Source organism: Oreochromis aureus, linkage group 22 (genome assembly GCF_013358895.1).
Source record: "Oreochromis aureus strain Israel breed Guangdong linkage group 22, ZZ_aureus, whole genome shotgun sequence".
NCBI classification, from domain to species: Eukaryota; Metazoa; Chordata; class Actinopteri; order Cichliformes; family Cichlidae; genus Oreochromis; species Oreochromis aureus.
In genome coordinates this window covers 25,387,566-25,408,258 of record NC_052962.1, presented here as the reverse complement: position 1 = coordinate 25,408,258, position 20,693 = coordinate 25,387,566, and the positions used below count along the sequence as shown (strand labels likewise).

The following is a 20,693-nucleotide window of genomic DNA, read 5'->3' as shown; positions in this document are numbered from 1 at the left end:
CACACACGGAATGAGCAGCACTTTGAAAGGATAGCCAAGGCTACACCATTTAGCATTCAGTAGCCTCGAGCAGTCCATGAGGCTAGCAGTCAGAACAGAAAGTCCAGATTGACTCCCACTCACTTGCCACAGCTTCATCAGTTCTTTAAGCTAAACTTCTGACCTGTTTGTCATTGTGCCGTTTGTTGTTTGCCAGCCATGAGAATATGTGGAATTAATTTATTGCCTCAGGTTGAGCAGCCCAGACACTGTTTTGACCAGCATTTCATTATAATATGTTTGCATCTCCGTGTCTCTCAACTTTTACCCACCCAAACTTTGCAACAATGTAGCACTTGGGAATTGTAAAGCAGGTGACAAGACAAATGCTTCAATAAGAGCTCTCTGAAAGCTTTTGTGTTATTTTCTGAATCTTCTAAATAAAAGCGGCAGTGTTGGGCTGGAAGAGCACACTCCCAGTGAGACCATGTAGCCAAGATTACACAGTACATCAGTGGAACTCTATTCCCAGGTATTAGGTGGGACTTCACAGGCTTTAAAAGCAAACTCAATATGATTTGTGACTCATCGTATACGTGCACATGCAGACAGCCGGCAAAATATAGTCTCCAGTGCATACGCATGCCAGGTGCATGGACCCAAACACACCCCACACACCTGAAATGCAGTCTTTTTGGGGCATAAGAGCCTGTGCGCACCGTCATACACACACATACATGCCCTTTGTCAAGCCCAGCTTGTTACATCATCCTGAGGGGAGTTTATCAGCGACCAATCAGCAGCAGCCCAAAGGCTGTTTTGTCTTCCTTTTGCCTGAAACTCTCTGAACTCACAGATTACCTTTCAGCCATGGGTATTTGTTTACCGCAGCCTGAATTTGCAAGTCTTTATCGTGGCTACTTGCCGTCACTGAGGGGAAGTGTTTTATACACAGTTTATCTGTGCAAGGAGAGTCAGTCCACCGGTAATCCAGGTCTTTGTTTAACTACCTTCTTAGCGTGTTTGCTCAGTCACGGCTTAAAATAAGAGAAATTATTGCTTTTTTCATTAGACAACACTGTGTAGCATCTTATGATTTTATTCAAATGCCAAATGAGTACCCAGGTCAAGATATTAAATGTAGCAAAAATTCATCCATTTATTAAATCTACAAATTGAGTATCAGTTTAGTTATGCAGTAATGCTGCATATAAGACTGAAAGTATTTGTTAACAGGTAATTTGTTACACTCCATGTTAAAAATTTGTAATATTTTTCTATAGACATGGTTTACAATCCCCATATATTCTTCTCAAATGCTCGGCCATTACACATATATTATGCCTGGGAAGCATTTGCTAGTGATGGTGAACTTATGTAGCATTACTTTAATAATCTTTATTCCATACGTATGCGTCCTAAAAGCCTTTGAATGCCTCTCTCTTTTCCTGGTAGTAAAAACTAGTCACTTCTACTTCTTAAATTCCCTGCACATGACCACACTGACATCAGGGTTGTGTTTAAGGGGGGAAAAAGAAAATCAGCACATGTTCTTCTTTATTTCAGATCCTTTTTTTTCTTTTTTTGGCTGATTAAAAAGGAATGTTTTACCAGACAGTGTTGCACAATCCACCTTTTAGGGCTTCACAGGCGACCGAAGGCTTTCTCACCTTCACAAATCTCCACCCTAATACAGTCCTGTGAAGGAAAGCGAGACAAAAGCGGGACTGTAGAAGGGAATTTTTTCTGTGGTGGGAATATTAGAAGCATACACAAGGAAGGATGAGCGAGTGGAGCAAGGCAAAGCTCACTGGAACGACTCCCAGCCCTCATCACAATCATGCCGAGACCACACAGCCACAAAATGTTCCAAAACAGTTGGAATACATGGGATGAACTGGGGAGGGTATGTGGTGCCTTTGATGGTGAGCGGTTAACACAGCTGCCTCTGCTCAAGCAACTGCGTCTCTCTGTCTCACCTGATTTACGGAAATGTGAAATGATGTGCACACACTGCATTCAAAAGATACAAGCTTTCTTTTGAGAGAGCACGTCTCAAATTACACTAAATTCTCTGGTTAACACAATCCTAGTTTCAAGTGTCATTTAGCAACCAGTGTCATTTAGTCTCATTAGAGTTGCAAGCAATTAAGAGAGAAAAGTCCCCCCAGGCATAAACAAAGGCAAGAGCGGCATTGCAAGTATGGCAACTGTGAGACGCTCTAAGGGTGCAGGAACTGCTGCAAGAAGACACTGTTGGAGTTAAACCTGGGGTGCAAAATAACCACATTAATCATTCAGGAAGCACATTTTCCTTTATGCAGTTAGCACAGCTTTACTATATGGACTGCTGGACAAGAGACTAAGCGGGACAACTTTGAAGACAAGAGCAGCCCTCTGGAACAGCACCCAGGCATCTTCATCACCAACATATTCTGACGATGAGCACTGGCCAACCTCAGGATCCTGGCCTGTCTCCCAGCCAGCCCTGCTAATTACTCCCCCTCTTCTGAGCTAATTGGCCGATAAAAAATGAGGATGGCCTCTTCACCCAGCCCGAATGTTGTGCCACCAAACGGCAGTAGGGAGGATTATGTGGGCTTATGAGGCATGGTGACACTCAGCGAGAACCACTCCTCCGCTATTAATTTCCCTGTCAAGCGGGTCGCCTCTGCTGTGTCACTTTGGTTTGTTAGCGGATGCGAGAAAACTTTGGCCCGGGGTTGACTTCCGACAACTTCTTCTCATTTAGCGCCCTGGTACAAATGAACAATGAGATCATTCATTTGAGCAGATGTTGAGTCCTGGGTGATATCGGTGTTACAACTTGTTACAGGCAAATTACAAAGGGCTTATCTTACTTGAGTGGATTTTCCTTCTCTTTGCACAGTCAGGACTGCAGGTAGGTGATTTGGGATTTCCATGAAAACCCGTCTAACAATAGACCATGCATCAAGTTAATAGAGCTAATGTTTAAGAAAATAAATGCCTTGGACCGGCTGTCCTGGTGGTCTGGCTGTTGAGACACAACACAATGTGTCTGCAGCACATTTTTTGTTTACAGCCATAAATCTCCATATAATTAGGAGGCTATTTGCTGAGCAATTATGATATTAATTTATTCAAACACAGCTATATTTGTGGACTTTGCAGGTAATATTATTAAGTCTGTGAGAAATACAAATACTGAATAACAAGCCCTGCTCAAAGCCAGCAGCCTGTTAACAGCACTGGCAAAGGTCAGTGTTGGAGGTTGATGAGAACCAGGCGAATATTTGCCTGCAGAGGTTGCATTCATGTTCTTGGGGTCTTAGCCCCTAATAATAACCCTACACTTTGGAATCCTGTCCAGCATGTGTAGCCAAACTACTATCAAACAGGATGGAGCAGCTGTGCACAGAGTCACGTCTATCTGTGACTGACTAAATGTGGCCACTTCTCATGGAGCATTTCTCAGAGGTGGATGCACTGACGTAAATATTGATAGCGTTGATGTTATCAGTACTGGACCGATATTAGTGCAATAGGATCAGTAAGCTCAGTATGTAGCCCACTAAGCTTTGCTAAATTAATAATAATAATAATAATGATTATCATTATTATTATTACTACTACTACTACTACTGGAAATGTAAAAACTATGCATCAAACACTACAAAAAATGTCTGAATCTTTTTGTGCTTACTGTCACGTCTATTTTATTTATATTTTAACAACATAATTTGACCCCCAAAAAGTATCAGTATTAGTATCGGCAATACTGGCACTATATTTACTTGGCATAGGATTGATAAAAAAAAATCTGCAGTATCGCACAGACTGATCAAGCAAAAACCTGGCTGACTTCTCATTAACTTCTTTTGTCAGCTATTAATAATCACCTTTGACAAATGACAGACAGTCACAAAAACATCCGTCTCTAAAACGGGAATAATGTCATATGAGAGAAGAAGTGAAACTGTATGTAATTTAGCAGGAACTGATTTCAATAATATTTGATTACTGTTGCTTTGTTCAGTTACTGTCTGTAGTTTTCCCTTCAGTCTTTCCCTGTCTACAGCATCAAAGTTGGGCACATTCAGGTTAAAGGATAAACAGGCCACGGAGAATACTGTGGGAGAAATGCAGAAAAAAAGACAACTGAATATAACAGGCGCTGGTAAAACAGAAAACGTTTGATCCAGCCGCAAACAGCACGAGCATCTCCGCGAGATTTTGGCGAACGCTATCAGCTTCTTTTAAACTGAGGGTGTTTTGCTCTCTGGCAAAGCTCCAGTTTCCATATAGGCTTACAATTAGATAATTTGCACATGCGGAAGACTCCGGTTATGAATGGGTGCATTCCGCTAGTCCCGCCTCTTCCGTTCCCACAGTCTGACCAATCGGCGGCGTCTTTGCGCCGATGGGGCGTCGCGTCGGCTGCCGTCGTGTCGGGATTGGAATGTTAGCGACCAACAATCGGAACAACTGAGCACTCGGTAATTGGACACTAGGATCAAGGAATCCCGTCTTTTTGAACATTTTCTCAGCTATTTAGTCAGTCTGAGGTCACCGTTTGTTACCCGCGTGTCTTCCGGATAACTTCGCCTGCCGTGCGGCTCCTCGCCGACGAGCTTTTTATTGAATATGAGCGCGTATGTGGGGAGGTTGTAATAAATAAGAGAAATGCAGGGATTCGTCAGGTTACAGTTGTGCCGCTGAGCTTCCTCCTGCGCTACGACGAGTCCCCGTTTTTTTTCTCCGCTTCTCCTCACACGGGACCATGGAGCAATAAAAGGGGAAAAAGGAGGGGGTGTATGGGAGAATCGGACGAATTCACCCCGAGGCATTTGGATACGCGCGTGGTGGCCGTACCGACGTGTTTTTACACTGCCCGGTCAGCGTGTTGCCGAGTTTAACATCCAAACCGGGCTGTACCTTTACGTCTGGGAGAGCCTCGGGGACCCCAGCCGCTGTTTATCCGGGAGGACGGAGTTCCCAGGCGGCTGTCTGACAGTTTTCCATTTGAATAGTCCCCCCACCCTCCATGCAGCCAGGCTGAATGAGGGTGAGAAGAAGTGCAGGAGAAAAGAGTGGCAGCATATGATTGTGTCCGAGAGGGTCCGGAGAGCGCTGATCTTTGTAGGTGCACCAGAGCCCGGCTGCTAGGCGTTGTGCGATATGGTGAAACTCTACAGAAGAGGGAGAAAGGGACAAGACTTCTAAAATCGCCCACATGCACTGGATCAATTGCTGGATTTGGGAACCGAATACGCAGAAGGGGGGTTGGGGATCCTTGGAGGCTGCCGGAGGATGGAGCGGTGTAGTCGGGGTTAGTGAGAGCCTAACTTCGGGCCACTTTACATTTCTTATTCCTGAACAACTCGCCCCTGTTTTCAGGACACATGCAGGCCAAAAAACGCTACCTGATCCTGCTCTCCGCCGGTGCGTGTCTAGTGCTTCTCTTCTACCTCGGAGGGGTTCAACTTCCAGCGGCGAGCAGGAGCCGGCATGACCGCAGCAGAAACGGGCACCGGCTCGAGCAGCCCTGGCCTCACTTCTCGGACCCTTTACATCCTTTCCTGCCCTGGGATCAGACCGACACCGAGGACTACAACCTGCACATATCTCCGAGGCAGAAGAGGGACATCAACACAAGTGTTTACAAAGGCAAAAGGTGTCGCATGGATTCCTGCTTTGACTTTTCTCTGTGTCGAAAGAACGGATTCAAAGTTTATGTTTACCCCCAGCAGAAGGGGGAGAAGATCTCAGAGAGTTACCAGAATATTTTATCGACCATCGAGGGGTCCAGGTTTTACACCTCGGACCCTGGACAGGCATGTCTGTTCGTTCTAAGTTTGGACACTCTGGACCGGGACCAGCTGTCCCCTCAATACGTCCACAACCTGAAGACCAAGGTGCAGAACCTGCCCCTGTGGAACGACGGCAGGAACCACCTTATATTTAACTTGTACTCGGGGACGTGGCCGGACTATACGGAAGATTTGGGCTTCGACATCGGTCAAGCCATGCTGGCCAAAGCCAGCATCAGCACCGAGAACTTCAGGCCCAACTTTGACGTGTCCATCCCCCTCTTCTCCAAGGAGCACCCGCGTACGGGTGGAGAGAGGGGGTACCTCAAGTACAACTCCATCCCGCCTTTCAGAAAATACATGCTGGTGTTCAAGGGGAAGCGCTACCTGACCGGCATCGGCTCGGACACAAGGAATGCCTTATATCACGTTCACAACGCCGAGGACGTGGTGCTGCTCACCACCTGCAAGCACGGCAAAGACTGGCAGAAGCACAAAGACGCACGGTGCGACAAGGACAACGCAGAGTATGACAAGTAAGTTGGAGCAAGTAGGGGGGAAAAGTGATTATCTGTTGGTTATTCTTTTTAATCTGTGCTTAATGTTTTATTTTATTATTATTGTTATTATTTATTATTTGCGCTGTCATCACTCCAAACAGCGCAGCAGGAGCGCATCATCCACAGTTCTCACGCTGTGGCACAGTGTGTGTGTGTGTGTGTGTGTGTGTGCGTGCGTGTGTGTGTGTGTGTGTGTGCGCGCGCGCGCTTGCAGAATACTTCAAATGAACTCATTCAGTGTCCTTCATAACTGAACATAGACACTGATCAGCAACATTCACAAGTTTGCTTTCCATTGAATTCATTACCTTTTTAAAACCTGAACCTCTTTGAGCACACCCACCCCTCTAAAACTGCAGGTCATAGTTTATATCTGACTGCTTTACCCCTCCACCCCAGCTTCTTTCTCCCTCTCCTGCCTGAGGTAAAAGATCTCCAGCCAGGCTGTTAGCTCCCTGGACACCCTTCCCCTCCCTCCTTCCCTCCCTCCCCTCACTTCTTCCCTTCCTATGAAGGAATCCCACCACCACCACCGCCTCCCTGCTGAAGCCTTTTAAAAGGATATGCATGGGCATGTTTGATTTGCACCCTGTACTTAGTGCAAATTAAGTGAAAGTTGGACCATGGGAGTTTTGGGCTCTGAAATTAGAGGTAAAAATGACCCCGTCACGACAAAAATACAGCTTCCTACAGTTGAAGGTGCATGCAGTGTAGTTTACATTGGCTGCCGTGCATAACATGTTTGGTTGAACGCGAGTGTGAATAAATCAGTCAAAATGGGTTAATTACCACTTTAATTTCTGGGAGTTAGTGGCGTGGTTTCCATTTAGCCCCCGGGGACAGTTGATTACCTCTAATTTTGGAGGTATCAGGTTTTGTCGAAGTGGTAATTAATGATTCCCCCTTGGGATCAGCAGCTGTACTCGAGTGTTTGGTATGTTTTAATATAGGGGGCAATGTTTTCTCAGGTTCACATATTTGGATTAAGTGGTGAACTCGACTGCTCAGGTTCACTTGTGTGTGAGTGGCATCGGCTTGATTTGCATTTATCAACCTGTGGATCCTAGCGTTTGCAAAGAATCCAGAGTAAACTCCAGGCGTGTGGTAACAGCACTTGTCAGCATTGCTTCCAGTGAGTGTGTGTGTGTGTGTGTGTGTGTGTGTGCGTGCGTGCGTGCGTGCGTGCGTACCTGGTGTCAGGGTTAAGGGAAAGGACAGATGGGTAGCATATGGGAAGTTAACACAGACGTATTTGCTTTCTGTTAATCAGAAAGATGGAGAAAAAGGAGCTGCTGGGAAAGATGGCACTTGCTTGGTTGAGAGACAAAGTGACTTTCCTTGAACTTGAAATGAACTCAGTAACCAGTGTGTATGCACTCAGGAACCTCTTACCAGACTTTTTGGTAATGCGAAAAAAAAAAAGAGCTCTAACAAAACTTCACAAGCATGCACTTGTCCATCCATTCATCATCCCTTTTTCCTTCTCCTTCCAACATTCCCCTCCTCTCCATCTCCCCGGATGCCTTGGGCTCGGTGTCACCTGGAGAGATATGCCATCCATTATCTGACATTCCAGTCGGCTCTGGACAGCCTACCTCTGCTCCTCTCGTGGCTCTGTTTTCTAAAGGATCAGGCCTCATTCTCGCAAAGGCGGCTTTGCCTCTGGAACATCTCAGCACCGTAATCGGATGATTGATCCAGCTTGATGGCAGTGGTTCAGGGAAACCTGAGTCTTCACTGCCCATCCTTTCTGCCATAGCGCGTTTCACAGTTGAGTTAATTTTGATCAATACTGCTACATCTCAGTCATTTCATTTCCAGCTGCAATGCTGTATTTGATTTCTGTTCCCACTAAAACTCAATAAATCCAATCACATTTTTACACAGCACTTTTACAGTGCAGCTAGATTTGGGCTGTCAATCCGTACATCTCTCTGTGGCTTTAGTCTTCTTTGTTTTGTTTTGTTTTGTTTTTTTCCCCAGGTTATCGAAGTTCTCAGGTTTCTAGTTTTCTCTGGTATTTGGCACAAACGGGGCAACGCATAAATTTAAAACTTTTGCTCTTGTTGTGATTTAGCAACCTGTTTAAATTTAATCAAACTGATGCCTCCCTCTTAATCAAATTTAAAGCCCTTTGGGTGCCAAGCCAAGCTTTGCAAAAAAACCCTGACGTAGCTCTCCAAGGTAAATGGATCTATATGCAGCTGGCCCTCTGGTTTTTGCCAGTGCTTCATTTCCAGAGGCTGAGGGCGGACAGGCGATGCCATGCGGGGACGCTGCAGTGCAGGAACTCAGGAATGCACACACGTGTCACAGCAGCTGAAGCAAGACTGCTGCCAAAGCAGACTGTCTGCACAGCGCATGTACCTGGATGTACCTGTGAGCTGATGCTTTTAATGTACAGTGTAATTCAAAGTTTGATCCCAAAGAATAAATCATATGATGGAACACAAACTAACAGACTTTAACTAGATGGAGGGAATCAGTGCAATCAAAGCCAAGATAGTGATGGTTCTAAGTTAGCCAATCACTCGCTTCTCTTTTCTGTTTGACAGGAAATTGTAAACAACCAAGTCCTATAAAGTCGGACAAGTGCAGTTCGGCAGTATTTAAAAAATGAAAGTGAATGGTCATACATGTGATGCATCAGAATAAACTGGCATATGGCCAATCATAGCTTCACTCTGCAAACTAATCTGACATGTTTTGCATTTTAGCGACATTTGAACATTCTTAGTTTTAAATGGCTCTTAAATGCACACAGTGTTTTGTGCAGACTGTTTGATCTTGCACCTGAAGTAAATTGGTCACCGTTCCACATACGTACATGCATACATACGCGGTGCCATGGTTGGTGTTGCATCCAAATTCATGTTCTTCTTTTTTCCCGACCTTTGACCTCGCCGCCTTCTAGAGGAATGCTGCTCTACAAAGGAATGCAGCAGGAGGGCAGAGTGGATATAAGTACCAAAACCGATTCCCACCCACCCACCCACACTCATCACACGCAGACACAAACGCACCACGCTCCACACATTTATTCAATTGATTTTCTTAGCCGCAATAGCTTTCAATTGGAGTCACTCTGGTCCACTTCCATGGCCAGGCGCTGATGAAAGGAGCCATTCACTGCTACATTATCCACTGAGTTTTCAGGGCTGCTGACAATAATCCAGGGAGAGGACAGTGAAAGGCTATTACGGCTCCGCAATTGAAAAAATTTGATGTTGGGAGGAATTCTGCAGCAGTGCTTTGCTTTGTAGAGGAATACGTCAAACTGGGGATTATTTTATTTTATTTTTTTTGTTCTTCGTGACTTGAGTAGTGCAAAATAAAGTTCCCGATTCTTTTAAATGGTAAGCATGTGTCATGCCCCACGGTTTTTCAGGTGTGAGCTTTTTCCGTTGTGTTATGTGACAAAATAAGGGCTGAAGAATCATTTTAACACACCTCACACTTTTGCATTTGTTTCTGTGCAGTAGCATGCATAGTTTGTGTGTGTGTGTAGGCAAGCAGTGAATCAACCGTGTAAGTACTGTAATTGCTCTCTGTTTCACTATCAAGCAGATTATCCTGCAGAAACCAAAAGTAGAGTCTCATCTAATGTCAGTGGAGTGAATTGCTGAAAGTACATCATTATTATCATTGAGTGTTCCATTAAAGTCTGACTGAGCATGTCCTTTTTTATTTATTTTTCCCTTTTCGTTGAAGCCTTTCTCCGGCTAACTGCAGCGTCATCATCCCCCCATTTAATACTTAACCAGCTTTGTTGACTCGTATTGACTTTGTACTTTAGCTACTTCACTGGCAGCTGCCGCTCAAGGTCACCCAGGGGACTCGAAAACCCCAACGAGAGAGGGAGGGCAGCGACGAGGAGAGGTAGAGGGAAAGATTTACAGAATGAGAATGTCAAGAGGAGCTACGGAAAACGCGTCCGCGTTTGCAAATGCCCGCGCTCGAAACGGCGGAAGGAGAAGAAGATGAGCAAGTGGGTGTGATATTGAGTGATAATAATGCCAGCGATGTTGGAACGAAAGAAACGGAGAGTCCAGAAAATTGTAGTGTAGTGGGATTTTTCCCATTAGGAGTCAATGACGGTAACATCAGCCAGGCACTGTGGCATTTTCATTTCCACAACTGTGTCATCAGCAGAAATTTTTCCCACTTGAGAAAATTATCTTGGAAGCATGAGAGGCTGAGAGGGGAGAAATGGGGAGAGAGGCTGGCCTCTGGCCCTCTTGCGTTTTTTTTTTCTCCCCCCCTTGTTGTCTCTGTTTTACTTTCCCTTCTTACCTTCTCTCCTTTTGCTCTGGTTATCTTCATTTTTCTCTTTCTCCCCCCTCTTCTGTCTTCGAGCAACACTGAACTGAAGCAATGATGTGATTTGTCTCCCTGCCACAGTTTCATTTCCATAGGATATTTTTTCCCTTCTTCTTCTTTTTTAATTCAAAACAACGTGGCGTCTGACACATTGTTGACAGAGCGCCACAGAGTGAGAGACAGTAGCTGATCTGGGCCAAGTGAAGAAAACCAGCAACATTTCCTTTCCACCTTATCTCAGTTAAACACAGGGTTTTTAAAAAAAACGAGAGAACAAAAATTGTGAGTGGGAATAACGACATTCACCTGAATGTCAGCTCGGCGCCGCCGCCTGATAGCGGCCTCCTGTTGGAGAGCGGGGCGAGTAGCAGACACAGTCGTGTTGCTTACCTCGGTGTTTGGCAGGAGAGGGTGTCACACTCCCCGGGTTGCCATTGTTTGTTTTTCTGTAGTCAGATTAATAAATCATGAATATTTCATGATTGCCTGCTCTCTCTTAGATAAAGTACCCGGCTCGTGATGGGGAATGTTAATGATGTGGAGAATAATTAGTCTGAATGTGGTGCAGCTTAATTGGGACTCTTTGATATTTTTTTTTGTGTGTGCATGTGTGTAAGAGACATATTTAAGCCTATAACTACATAAAACCCTCTGTTTGTTGTGTTGCGTTATCTTATCGGGCCGTCTATCCGTCTCACATCCCCTATACTTTCACTCTCTGTCTGTCTCTCCTCTCATTTCAACCATCTTCCTGTGTGTTTGAGTTGATCCAGCCCCTCTTTGTGACACGCAGGGCAAGTCGCTAAAAAAAAAAAGCTCTTTCCGACTTTCCATCTCATGTTTTCTTTGCAGCAAACAGTCCGAAATGTAAAGATATGTATTTTCCAGCAGTATAAAGCAGAGGAAATTGGCACATCCACACAGTTTTGTTATGAAGCACTTGTGAAAACTATTAGGAATTGAACCTCTGCTGTCAAACATTACAAGCCTTCATAATCAGTTGACCAGATTTTTGAATATGCTGTCTAGTATTGCTACTAATGATCATCCTTTAATCAACCAGTTACTGATCTCAAGTCTCCAGTGCCCAAAGCAACAGCTTCAAATGTAGTTTTGTCCAATCAATAGTCAAAAAACCCCAAAACTAAGGCTAATAAAGCTGGAAGATAACTGAGGCGATGAAAGGGTTGTATTACTCATCGTCCTGATTTTCTTTTTTTTTTTTAAAAAGTCTTTAGTAAAATAGAAGGTCACTGGTTATCAAAAGCGTTACCAGTTTATTTCCTGTCTTTCAACTCAATTAATTCCCTAATCATTTGATTTCTGCTCATCTCCATTCGCTTGTCTTTCACATTCTACTCGTTCTCATCGGTGCAGTTTTGCTGGTGTGTGGCGGCTCATCTATTCACGCCAGTGTGTGCGTGCACACCCCTTTGGGCCCTTTGTCTGAATATGTGTGTTTGGTGTGTATTTGCCAGTACGCACAGGATGGCTGGGGTCACGACCCTGCTGTCTGTCCCCTTGCTGAGTGACGAAGGCAAAGCCCCACTCGCTGACCCACATTCATTGAGGGATTATCAGGGCAGCCAAGCCGCCCCTGGCCTCAGATGAGGTGGCAGGGGTGGAGGGGTGGGAAGCAAGTGAGGGGAAGAATTGAGGGGGGTTGGATGGACATGAACTCGGCACATACACACACATCGGATCAGACGGCGCAGTCCAAGTGCAGCATCCTGCACCCCCTCCCAGGCCAGCAGCTGGCTAGGTGGTGGAGAGAGATTGATCAGCTGGGAGGGTTCCCCCCAAAATGAAAATCGATGGGAGAATTAGCACAGCAGTGGGCCAGCCCCTGCCGTCATTTTCTCTATTAAAAACTGCTCACTTCCACTCTGGAGGAAAGAAAGAGGTCCAAGGGCTTGTTGTGCTCGTGGTAACTGTAATTGAAAGAGTGAGAAATAACAAGGCATCAAAACGCCTTCCCTTCCCAGGACTGTCAGGAAGTGTTTAAGAGGAATGAATTAATAAGAGACACAGGCACAGCGGTAAAAGTTAACTCTCTATTCTCTCACTGTCTCTCTTTTTTTTTTTTTTCTTTCTCCTTCCTGTCACAATTGAAGTGTGCTCAGGCTTAACTAGTGCCGATGCAGTGATGTAAAAAGTTTGCAGGCAGACAGGTAAGTGAGTAGCTGCGCGTCTTTCTGACAAGCCCAGAACAGAAAGGGAAGAGGAGCAAGAGAACGAAGCTGATTGGATCCCTGTGAACTCAATTAAAGTAGACAGGTATGTGACTGGCTGAGGGGAAAAAGCGATGATCAGGACAGACGCGTGATAGGCTTCTCATTAAAATCTCCGCAGTGAAGGGATGAAAGGAAGATACGGCTGCTGTCTGCACGTTTGGCTAGTGCAACGGAGACTGAGTTCTGACATCTGTCTTTTCTTTTTTCCCTTTTTTTTTTGGTCGACTAAGTTTTTGAGAAATTCTCACATCTCGGTTTTCTCTGTGTAGCGTGGGGGCATGCCGAGACAGGCCGCTGTGAGCACTCACTCCCGTCTCCATCATTCCAACATTCCCACCGTTAGTCGCTGTAGTCTTTCTCGCCACGTGTCCTTGGATTTAATTTTCTTTAACACATAAATTTCTATCATTCGTTGAGTACGTCTGACAGCAGGCACATATTTGCTGCACTTTATCTCTGACTGCCAGTTTCTTGCGGCAGTGCATGGGGGTTAAATTTATTTAGCGCTGCTTTAAGGAGCGTTTTATGAGTGTTTAGGTCGCGGGACTCCGAAGTTTATTGTTAGGATTCAGCGGCATTGCTTTCGTATCAGCTGTGGTCATCAAAAAACGATCTCCTTCAAAGTCACGACTGAACAGAGAGACAGTTATTCCTTCATTCATCCTTCCTTTTCTTGCTCTAGTCTGAACTAGTTAAGTAGACACAGGTTTCACTTTGAGTAATTGTAGAGCTGTTACCGTTTTGCTATAAAACTGTATAGGGTGGGTTTGTGTGGAGGTGGCTGGATTTCCGGCAGCCCATCCTGGGGATTTGCCTTTTGGGCTGAATTTCTGCCTGGTTCCCAATCTGTGGATCACCCAACCACTGTCCTATTATCAGTGATTATCAGTGGGCAGAAACCATGACCTTTAGATTCACTCACACAGACCTCTAGTAGAAATATAAACATTTCCTTCCAGGGGAAAAAAACCCACACTGATTACACCGTGCGTCCATCAATATTTGTTGCAGGTTTCCCCTCCTGGGAGCTCTGTGCCTCCCTCGAGACACTGCAACAACTCCACCGGGGAGAGTGGAGGAGGTGGGGTGTCAGCTAGTTTTTATGGCCTTGCAGAATGGCAGCTTTTATGGCCCCGAGAGGCTGTTCGGCAAACACCTACTGACGGCACATCAATGGGGCGGCGGATTGTTTGACGTCAACTTATACGTTGGCGTCCTTCCTTCACTTCTCGCTGCCGCAAGAGCAAAAACAAACACTTAACCCCTCTCCTGGTATTCATATTCTAATAGTAATGGCAAAGGGAGGAAATCTGAGTAAGAGCAAACAGAAGGAGAATGAGGAGAAGGTGGTGATGTTGGAGTGGGGGGAGTTTAAGAGGGCAATAGCTTAAAAAAGCATTATGTCACTGAAGAATGTGTGCATGGCTCAGTGTTTAAGGGGCCAAGGCTTCAAGGAGAGAAAGAAGGTTTTGTTGGAGCGGCTCGGGCTGCCTGGCAGACTGATGGAAGGGCTCTTATCCCTGTTTGGTTCATCTTGCTTTATGACTTCCACTCTTAGGGTGTAAAAGTTGGGGCTGCCCCTAGAGGGGTTCCATTGTGCCAAAGTTTGCTCTCTTTCCAGAGGGAACTCCCGGCGCTCGTTGACACCACAGCCTCCCCTTTCACTCCCTCGTTTTCACCGCTCTCCATCAAGCCTCCCTCTCCCGCCGCGGTGGCCTCTCCTCCTGTCTGCATCTCTTTCCTTTTGGTTTTAAATCCTGGGTGACAACTGGCAACAGCGGCCGCTCACACAGCTCCAGCCATCGACAACCAGGCTCTGGTTTGGCAGATTTCACAACACTTCACGGTTCAGTGGCTTAGCCAAATCTAACAGGGAGGAGGAGGTGGCTGTGGAGGATGAGAGGATATGGTTACAAGGAAAGAAGGCATCTGGTCTCACCAAGGAGAGTCCCAGTATGCCCAGAGCGTGGGTGTGTGATTGACCGAGAGGAAGGAAGGAATTATGGTGGTTTATCGCTGTTTCTCCCAGTTTCCCTGGCAGCTTGTTTGCTGGTGCTGTTGCGTGGTGTTTATTCATGAGTTTGATAGGGCCTCCTTTTCAGATCAAGCAAAGGAGTGCATGCTTGTCTTTGAGAGGCGATGTAGGACAAAGTGCAGCTGCTGGTGGTAATGCTGGATATTTCAAATTAACACCCACTCGTATTCTCTGCAATTTCTTTCTTCTCCTTCCTCTCTTACGTAGTCATTTCCTCTGTCTCACACTCCCACAGCCTAACAAGCCCACATGGGCAATATTCAAGTCTGAATGCATGCGAAAAGTTAAGAAAATGGATTACTTCTCATGACGTTTTGGCACTTCAAATAATAAGTGGCTTGGTGAAATTTTTCCACAGGTTGATGTGAAGTTGGTCTGCAGATCAAGTGCAAATTCCTGTAAGTCAGTGCTCTGCTGCTTTATCTGCTGCTCTTTCTGTGGCTGTATTGCCAAGCTGTAGGATGCTTTTTCTTGTTCAGTGGCTTCATTTTTGTCCTGCTGCGTCATGACTGGTGGTGCCTATCCAACTGCATCTTTTCCATACAAGCAGACCTAAAAAAAAGAAAAAAAGTCAGTAAAGGATGGGGAACTCGAGTGGGGAAAGTCAGTGACTCTGAATGTGAGCCACTGAGGTAAAAAGAGGAAAGCAGAAAAATGAGGTGGGGGGGGAAGCAAGAAAGTGTGCGGCAGAAAGAACAGCAGAGCATCCTGCTTAGTTTAGCAGCTCAACAAGGTGTGTTTTCCTTGTAGGAGTGAATTGAAGTGCTTATTTCCCCAGAAAGTTGGGACACGGCAGCGCTTTGTTTTCAAAGTGTCTTTTTTTTAGGTCGCTTGCTAGACGTGCCTTTATCTGGAGAGGGACTAGTGAGCGAAGCTATGGATCCTTCAGCTTACGCAACATTTGGATCCTGTAATAAGATGGGAATGTGGATGGCAGCAGTGAGAACTTTTGGTAAATGGGCCAGTTAGTACTGAGTGTGAAAATAAGGGAACACGATTTGAACAGCAGTATCAAGGATCAGCCCGAGGTGAGATACACTTGACTTGAATACCCGCTGCTCTGCTAGAATCTGTTGAGTGGCCATCAGTTTAAGACTTCCTGCACCTCTGCTGTGCACATCTACAAATATGTGATTTTTAAGGGAAAGGGCTTTGGAGCCACTCAATATGTGCACTGAACGTGCATGAGGTGGAGTTCATGTTGCACATATTGAGTGGCTGCATACATGGATGTGTTTTTTCCTGCTGTTGGTGGCTTTAGGCTTATTCATCTTTGCCTGCTTAAGGAAAGTATGTAACTATGTGACCTGTCTTTTTCTCATTTTCCCACTCACTTCCCACACACTAATTATGTTTGTTGGAAAAACACAACATCAATTTGAGGTCTTCTGCCTTTTTCCACTACCTGGATGCACATTCAGACCAAGCAGTGCAAGGAACTGGCCAGTGGGAAGCTCCACTGAGAACTACATACCTTTTTAAGGGCTTTATTTTCTCCTTGCACTTGCATTGCCAATAGAAATGCAAGCGATATCAAGCTTGGTGTACAAGCTTAGCTTGGGATGTAATTCCTTTGACATATAGATTCAGTAAAGCCTGAACTTCATAGTATGTACATTAGTGTCATGTACAGACTGGCTAACACTTTCGCAGTTTTGCATGTGTGCTATGTATTCAACCAATCAACATGTTCTAATGCCCGGATCATTCACTCTTATATTGGATTTATGCCACTGGTAAACTCTAACCCTGTTGAAACTCTACGCCCTAACCTGATGTTCACCTTTCCCAGAAATGCACTACACGACACGTCAGCACAGCCCGTAGAAGTATAAATGCTGGCGGCAGTGTTGGTCGCTTCAATGCAAATTTGGAAATTACACTTTGGTTAATATTTAGTGTTAGGTACTCAAACAAACGAGGACCATTTAGCTACCTTAGAGCAGGAACTAAAAACATCCTACAATGAAGTTCTAAGTTCATTTTAGTTCAAACTGCATCTCAGAGCATCGTCTGTGGAAAGTTACAGAAATAGCCCGACACAATACTCCTTCGACTTTCAAAATGCCAGTTTGAACTTGGTTAAATGATCTAAAAGTTTTAATGTGAGCTCAGAGTTCAAAAGGCCCATTGGTCTTATCATATACTTGTATTTGCATGAAAAGTGGGTAAAAAAAGGGCGAAAAAAGTGCTTTTCCAACACTTTTCAAACATGATGCACATAGCCAGTGTCTCAGGCCTGCAGTGTTTTTTTTTTCTTTCTTTTTTTTGTATCATTGCCTCTTTATTGAGGTTATAGGCCAAAGTTTGAGGTCCTGCATGTGTGTCTGTGTGAAAGAAAGCATATGTATTAGCTAGTGGGTCCAGTCAGGAGTTTGTGGAGTATCTGGTGACTACAGAGTATTTGCCCATAGCTACATAGCTGACAGTCTATAAATACACAAGTATACTACTGGGATCACTGAGTTTTCAGGAGCTTAAGGAAAGCACGAGCTAGTAAAGTCCGAATATACCTGCTATCTTTCTGTGTATCATGTGGCCTAGACAGCCGAGGATTGCTCACCTCTTGTGAAGTGTTTGCACTGTAGCCCACAAGGGGACAGACAGAAATCCAGACAAGTATGTGTTACATTTACACTGCAGTCTGAGCTTTGTGTGTGTTAAATTGTGCATCTGCATATGCATATGTGCATGGCTGTGTATGCTTCTAGGCCTGTGAGTGTGTGTTCCCTTTAGCAAAGTAGTGCTGATTCAGTAGTGTGTCTTTCCATTCCCACTCTTTTTCCCCCCCCTGCTTTCCTCTGTGAATGTTCTCCTTTTAAGCCTTCAGGCGAACCTCCTGCCCGGCCTCTTCCATCCCTGTCCGCACGCAGACACACAAGCACACCCCACTCCCACCCTCCCACGTACTCGGCAGCATCTTGTTTGGCTGAAACCCGGTGCTAACTCTAACTGTGGCCACTCATGTGGAACCCCTAGAAGCTACAAACATGAATAATGTATCAGCAAAAGGAGTTTTTATTCATGTTTTTTTTCTTTTTCTCCTTTCCATATTAACTAGCATGTCTGCACAGGCACATCCAGTTACACAGCACAGCCCAACCTCCTCGTCTTCTCAAGGGTATGGGCAACCTCTGGATTTCACAAATATTTCCTCTAAGCTGCGTGGGGGAATCTGACTTCCTGTACACTCTCTTTTGACCAACAAGATAAATTCCATTTAAATTTCACCCACTATCTGAGAGTGACCTTTAAGGCCTATTTTATTTGTTTTTTGTTGTTTTATTGAGGGGGCGTGGGATCATGTTGAGCGAATTGACAGAATTCACATGGTCCAAGAAGCAGAGGATATTCATTACTCAATAAATTGCATTTAATGTGGCGTATGAAGCGAGACCAAACGAGCCTCAAAGGCGCCGGCATCACTTGATGCTGATAAACTTTTTAGAGGGCGACTCAGGGGAGATTTCTGGGAACAGGAACAGACGGATTACATCTCCTCCAAAAAATAGGTACGGTGCTTTGCATTTTTCCAGCCGCCATATCTGTTGGGATGGCTGAGGCTAGAGCTCTGTCTTACATCATCCCTACCAGATCTGCAGTACATTATTCATTTTAAATATCCCTAAATAAATCAGGATATCTTGCGAACCTCTTTTTCTTATTATGAACCCATTGTGTGAACTTTAGTGGGAATGCTTATACGTTTTTAAATTCTCCATGGTTTGATCAGAGCCTTATTGATAAGAGTTGTTGAGATGTGTCCCACTGTCTAACGTCTCAGTCGCCCAGGCATAGAGATGAGTCAGTGACATAATTCCCTACCAACCAGTTGTTACCAGGGGTTTGCTGACCAGTCTGCATGACTTTGGCTTAGCAATCAATTTCACAGAGACTGCTAGCGCCCTCCCAGAAACCATCTGGTAATGCTAATTGTTCCCTAGCAGCTGGTTGTTGCCATCCAGTTGCCAACCAGTCTCTAGGCCATTGCACAGTTTCAAGCAATGGCCGATATATACAAAGGCTTAGACAGTGTTGAGTTAAATTTCTAGTTAATGAGATAGTGAAACTGTTATAGATGATGTAACATGCACAGGCCCTTGTGTTGTTGTGTACAGATAACATAGATTTAAGCTAAGCTGCTATGAGCATTGATCATAGTCTCTGCTCTGAGTGTTTTAGTAGGTGCTTGGACACACAAGAGGAAAAGGCTGCAATCATCTTTATAACATGTTTGAGGAGGTTTGAGGCTTGGCCACACTGTAAAAAGCTTCCACACCTTCTCATTTCACCATTCACTAAGCTGTGTGACTCTTCTATTCATTTTTTTAATCTCAGTCTAAAACTGAGATCTTTCTGAATTCTTTTCGGTTAAAATTAAATTTTTGTTGTTGAATTTTTGTGCCTATTTGCTCTCTTTTTTTTCTTGCTTTTTCAAAGACTTTAAAACAGTTCAGTACCCTGTTGCAGTAATATGGCTAAAAGTTACTGATATACAGTATATTTCAGTTTTTCCATGTCTGTTTGCTCTATAATGCTGAATGGATGACAAATAGTAGTAAAAGTCCAATGCCGGCCACTTAAAATTTCTGTGCAGCTTAAAAATTTAAGTGTGGCTTGTAAATTTGAGTGAAAGATTAGAAACTCTGTCAAATCCCACCAGATCCTTAATGGATTAATAGATGGAGACAATATTGGTGGCTCATCCTGTCCCGTACTACGGGTGTAACTACCCACTATTTTATCCTTTCATTATGGGCTCATGGAGCAGTAGCACAGCCAAGTTTGGATTACCTTCGCTTTCCAAGCTAATCAGAGCGCTAGGGTGGGATTAGCATCCACTAGCCATGTTATCTTCTAATCACTTCAAAGCTGTCACCTGCCTCTTTGGTGCCAGCGTATTATACTGTTTAACTCATATGCTGCACTTTCACATACATGAACCTTTTGTTAAATGATTAAAGCCTATTTTCAGTTAATTAGCATGTGGGACTTTTGACTTAATGTTTTGTGAAGCGTTTCATTTTATGTGATGTAAATGTGTGTTTTTGGATTAAATAAACTTCACTCAAAGTATGTAATGTGGAATCCATACTGAATGATCAGCCAGGCACCGGCACTGGCTAATTTCTAACTTTCCCAGCCCTGATAGGTAACCCGGAGGCCATCCTGCACCTATGTCCAATTTACAAGGAAGTCCATTTCACGCTTGGCTGATGTTTGCACAGTGGCACAAGTAACTAGTCGTGCGCATACTCGCAACCACACACTAACATGTCGTTAGCGTGGAACCTCCTCACAGGTAGTGAAGATCTCAAATTTTCCAAAGTAAATTGTGGAGGGACCACCACAAAAAACTTGCCTATAAATCTGATTTGATTCTTAAATTATCCTCACCCAGCCAAACATGGACAGAGCTCACAAGCTAGCAGCCTCGGTATGAGCGATGAAGCTAAATAGCTACAGGAAAACTATGGAGACAAGTGAAAAAGGAAACAAATATAATAATAAAGCTCTGTTATCAGGTGAGGTACCTGGCATTTGTTTTGTTATCTTACTCTGCTGCACCTGCCTTTGTTTGGTGAGATAAAATATGTCAGCAGGTAATGGAGGGTGTACAGCGGCACATTTTCAGTTAATTATTTGTGCCCGTTTCCAGTACCAGAGCACTGTGATTTCAGTTGTTTCAGTGAGAGAAAATCCTGTAACTTATTGCAGTTTGAGATAAATTGTTCAATAATTTCTTTTATTAGAAAATTAATAGTTTATATTA

The 20,693-nt window shown here is 44.5% G+C and overlaps 1 protein-coding gene across 1 annotated transcript in view; it reads left to right on the top strand.

Moving 5' to 3' along the window:
• The first annotated feature begins 4,414 nt into the window (after window positions 1-4,414).
• Window positions 4,415-20,693, top strand: part of ext1b (exostosin glycosyltransferase 1b) — a 128,714-nt gene continuing 112,435 nt past the window's right edge. Inside the window, exon 1 of the mRNA XM_031738139.2 lies at window positions 4,415-6,307. Coding sequence (XP_031593999.1) covers window positions 5,364-6,307 — 944 coding nt within the window. The 5' untranslated portion in view covers window positions 4,415-5,363. The remainder of the gene's footprint in view (window positions 6,308-20,693) is intronic.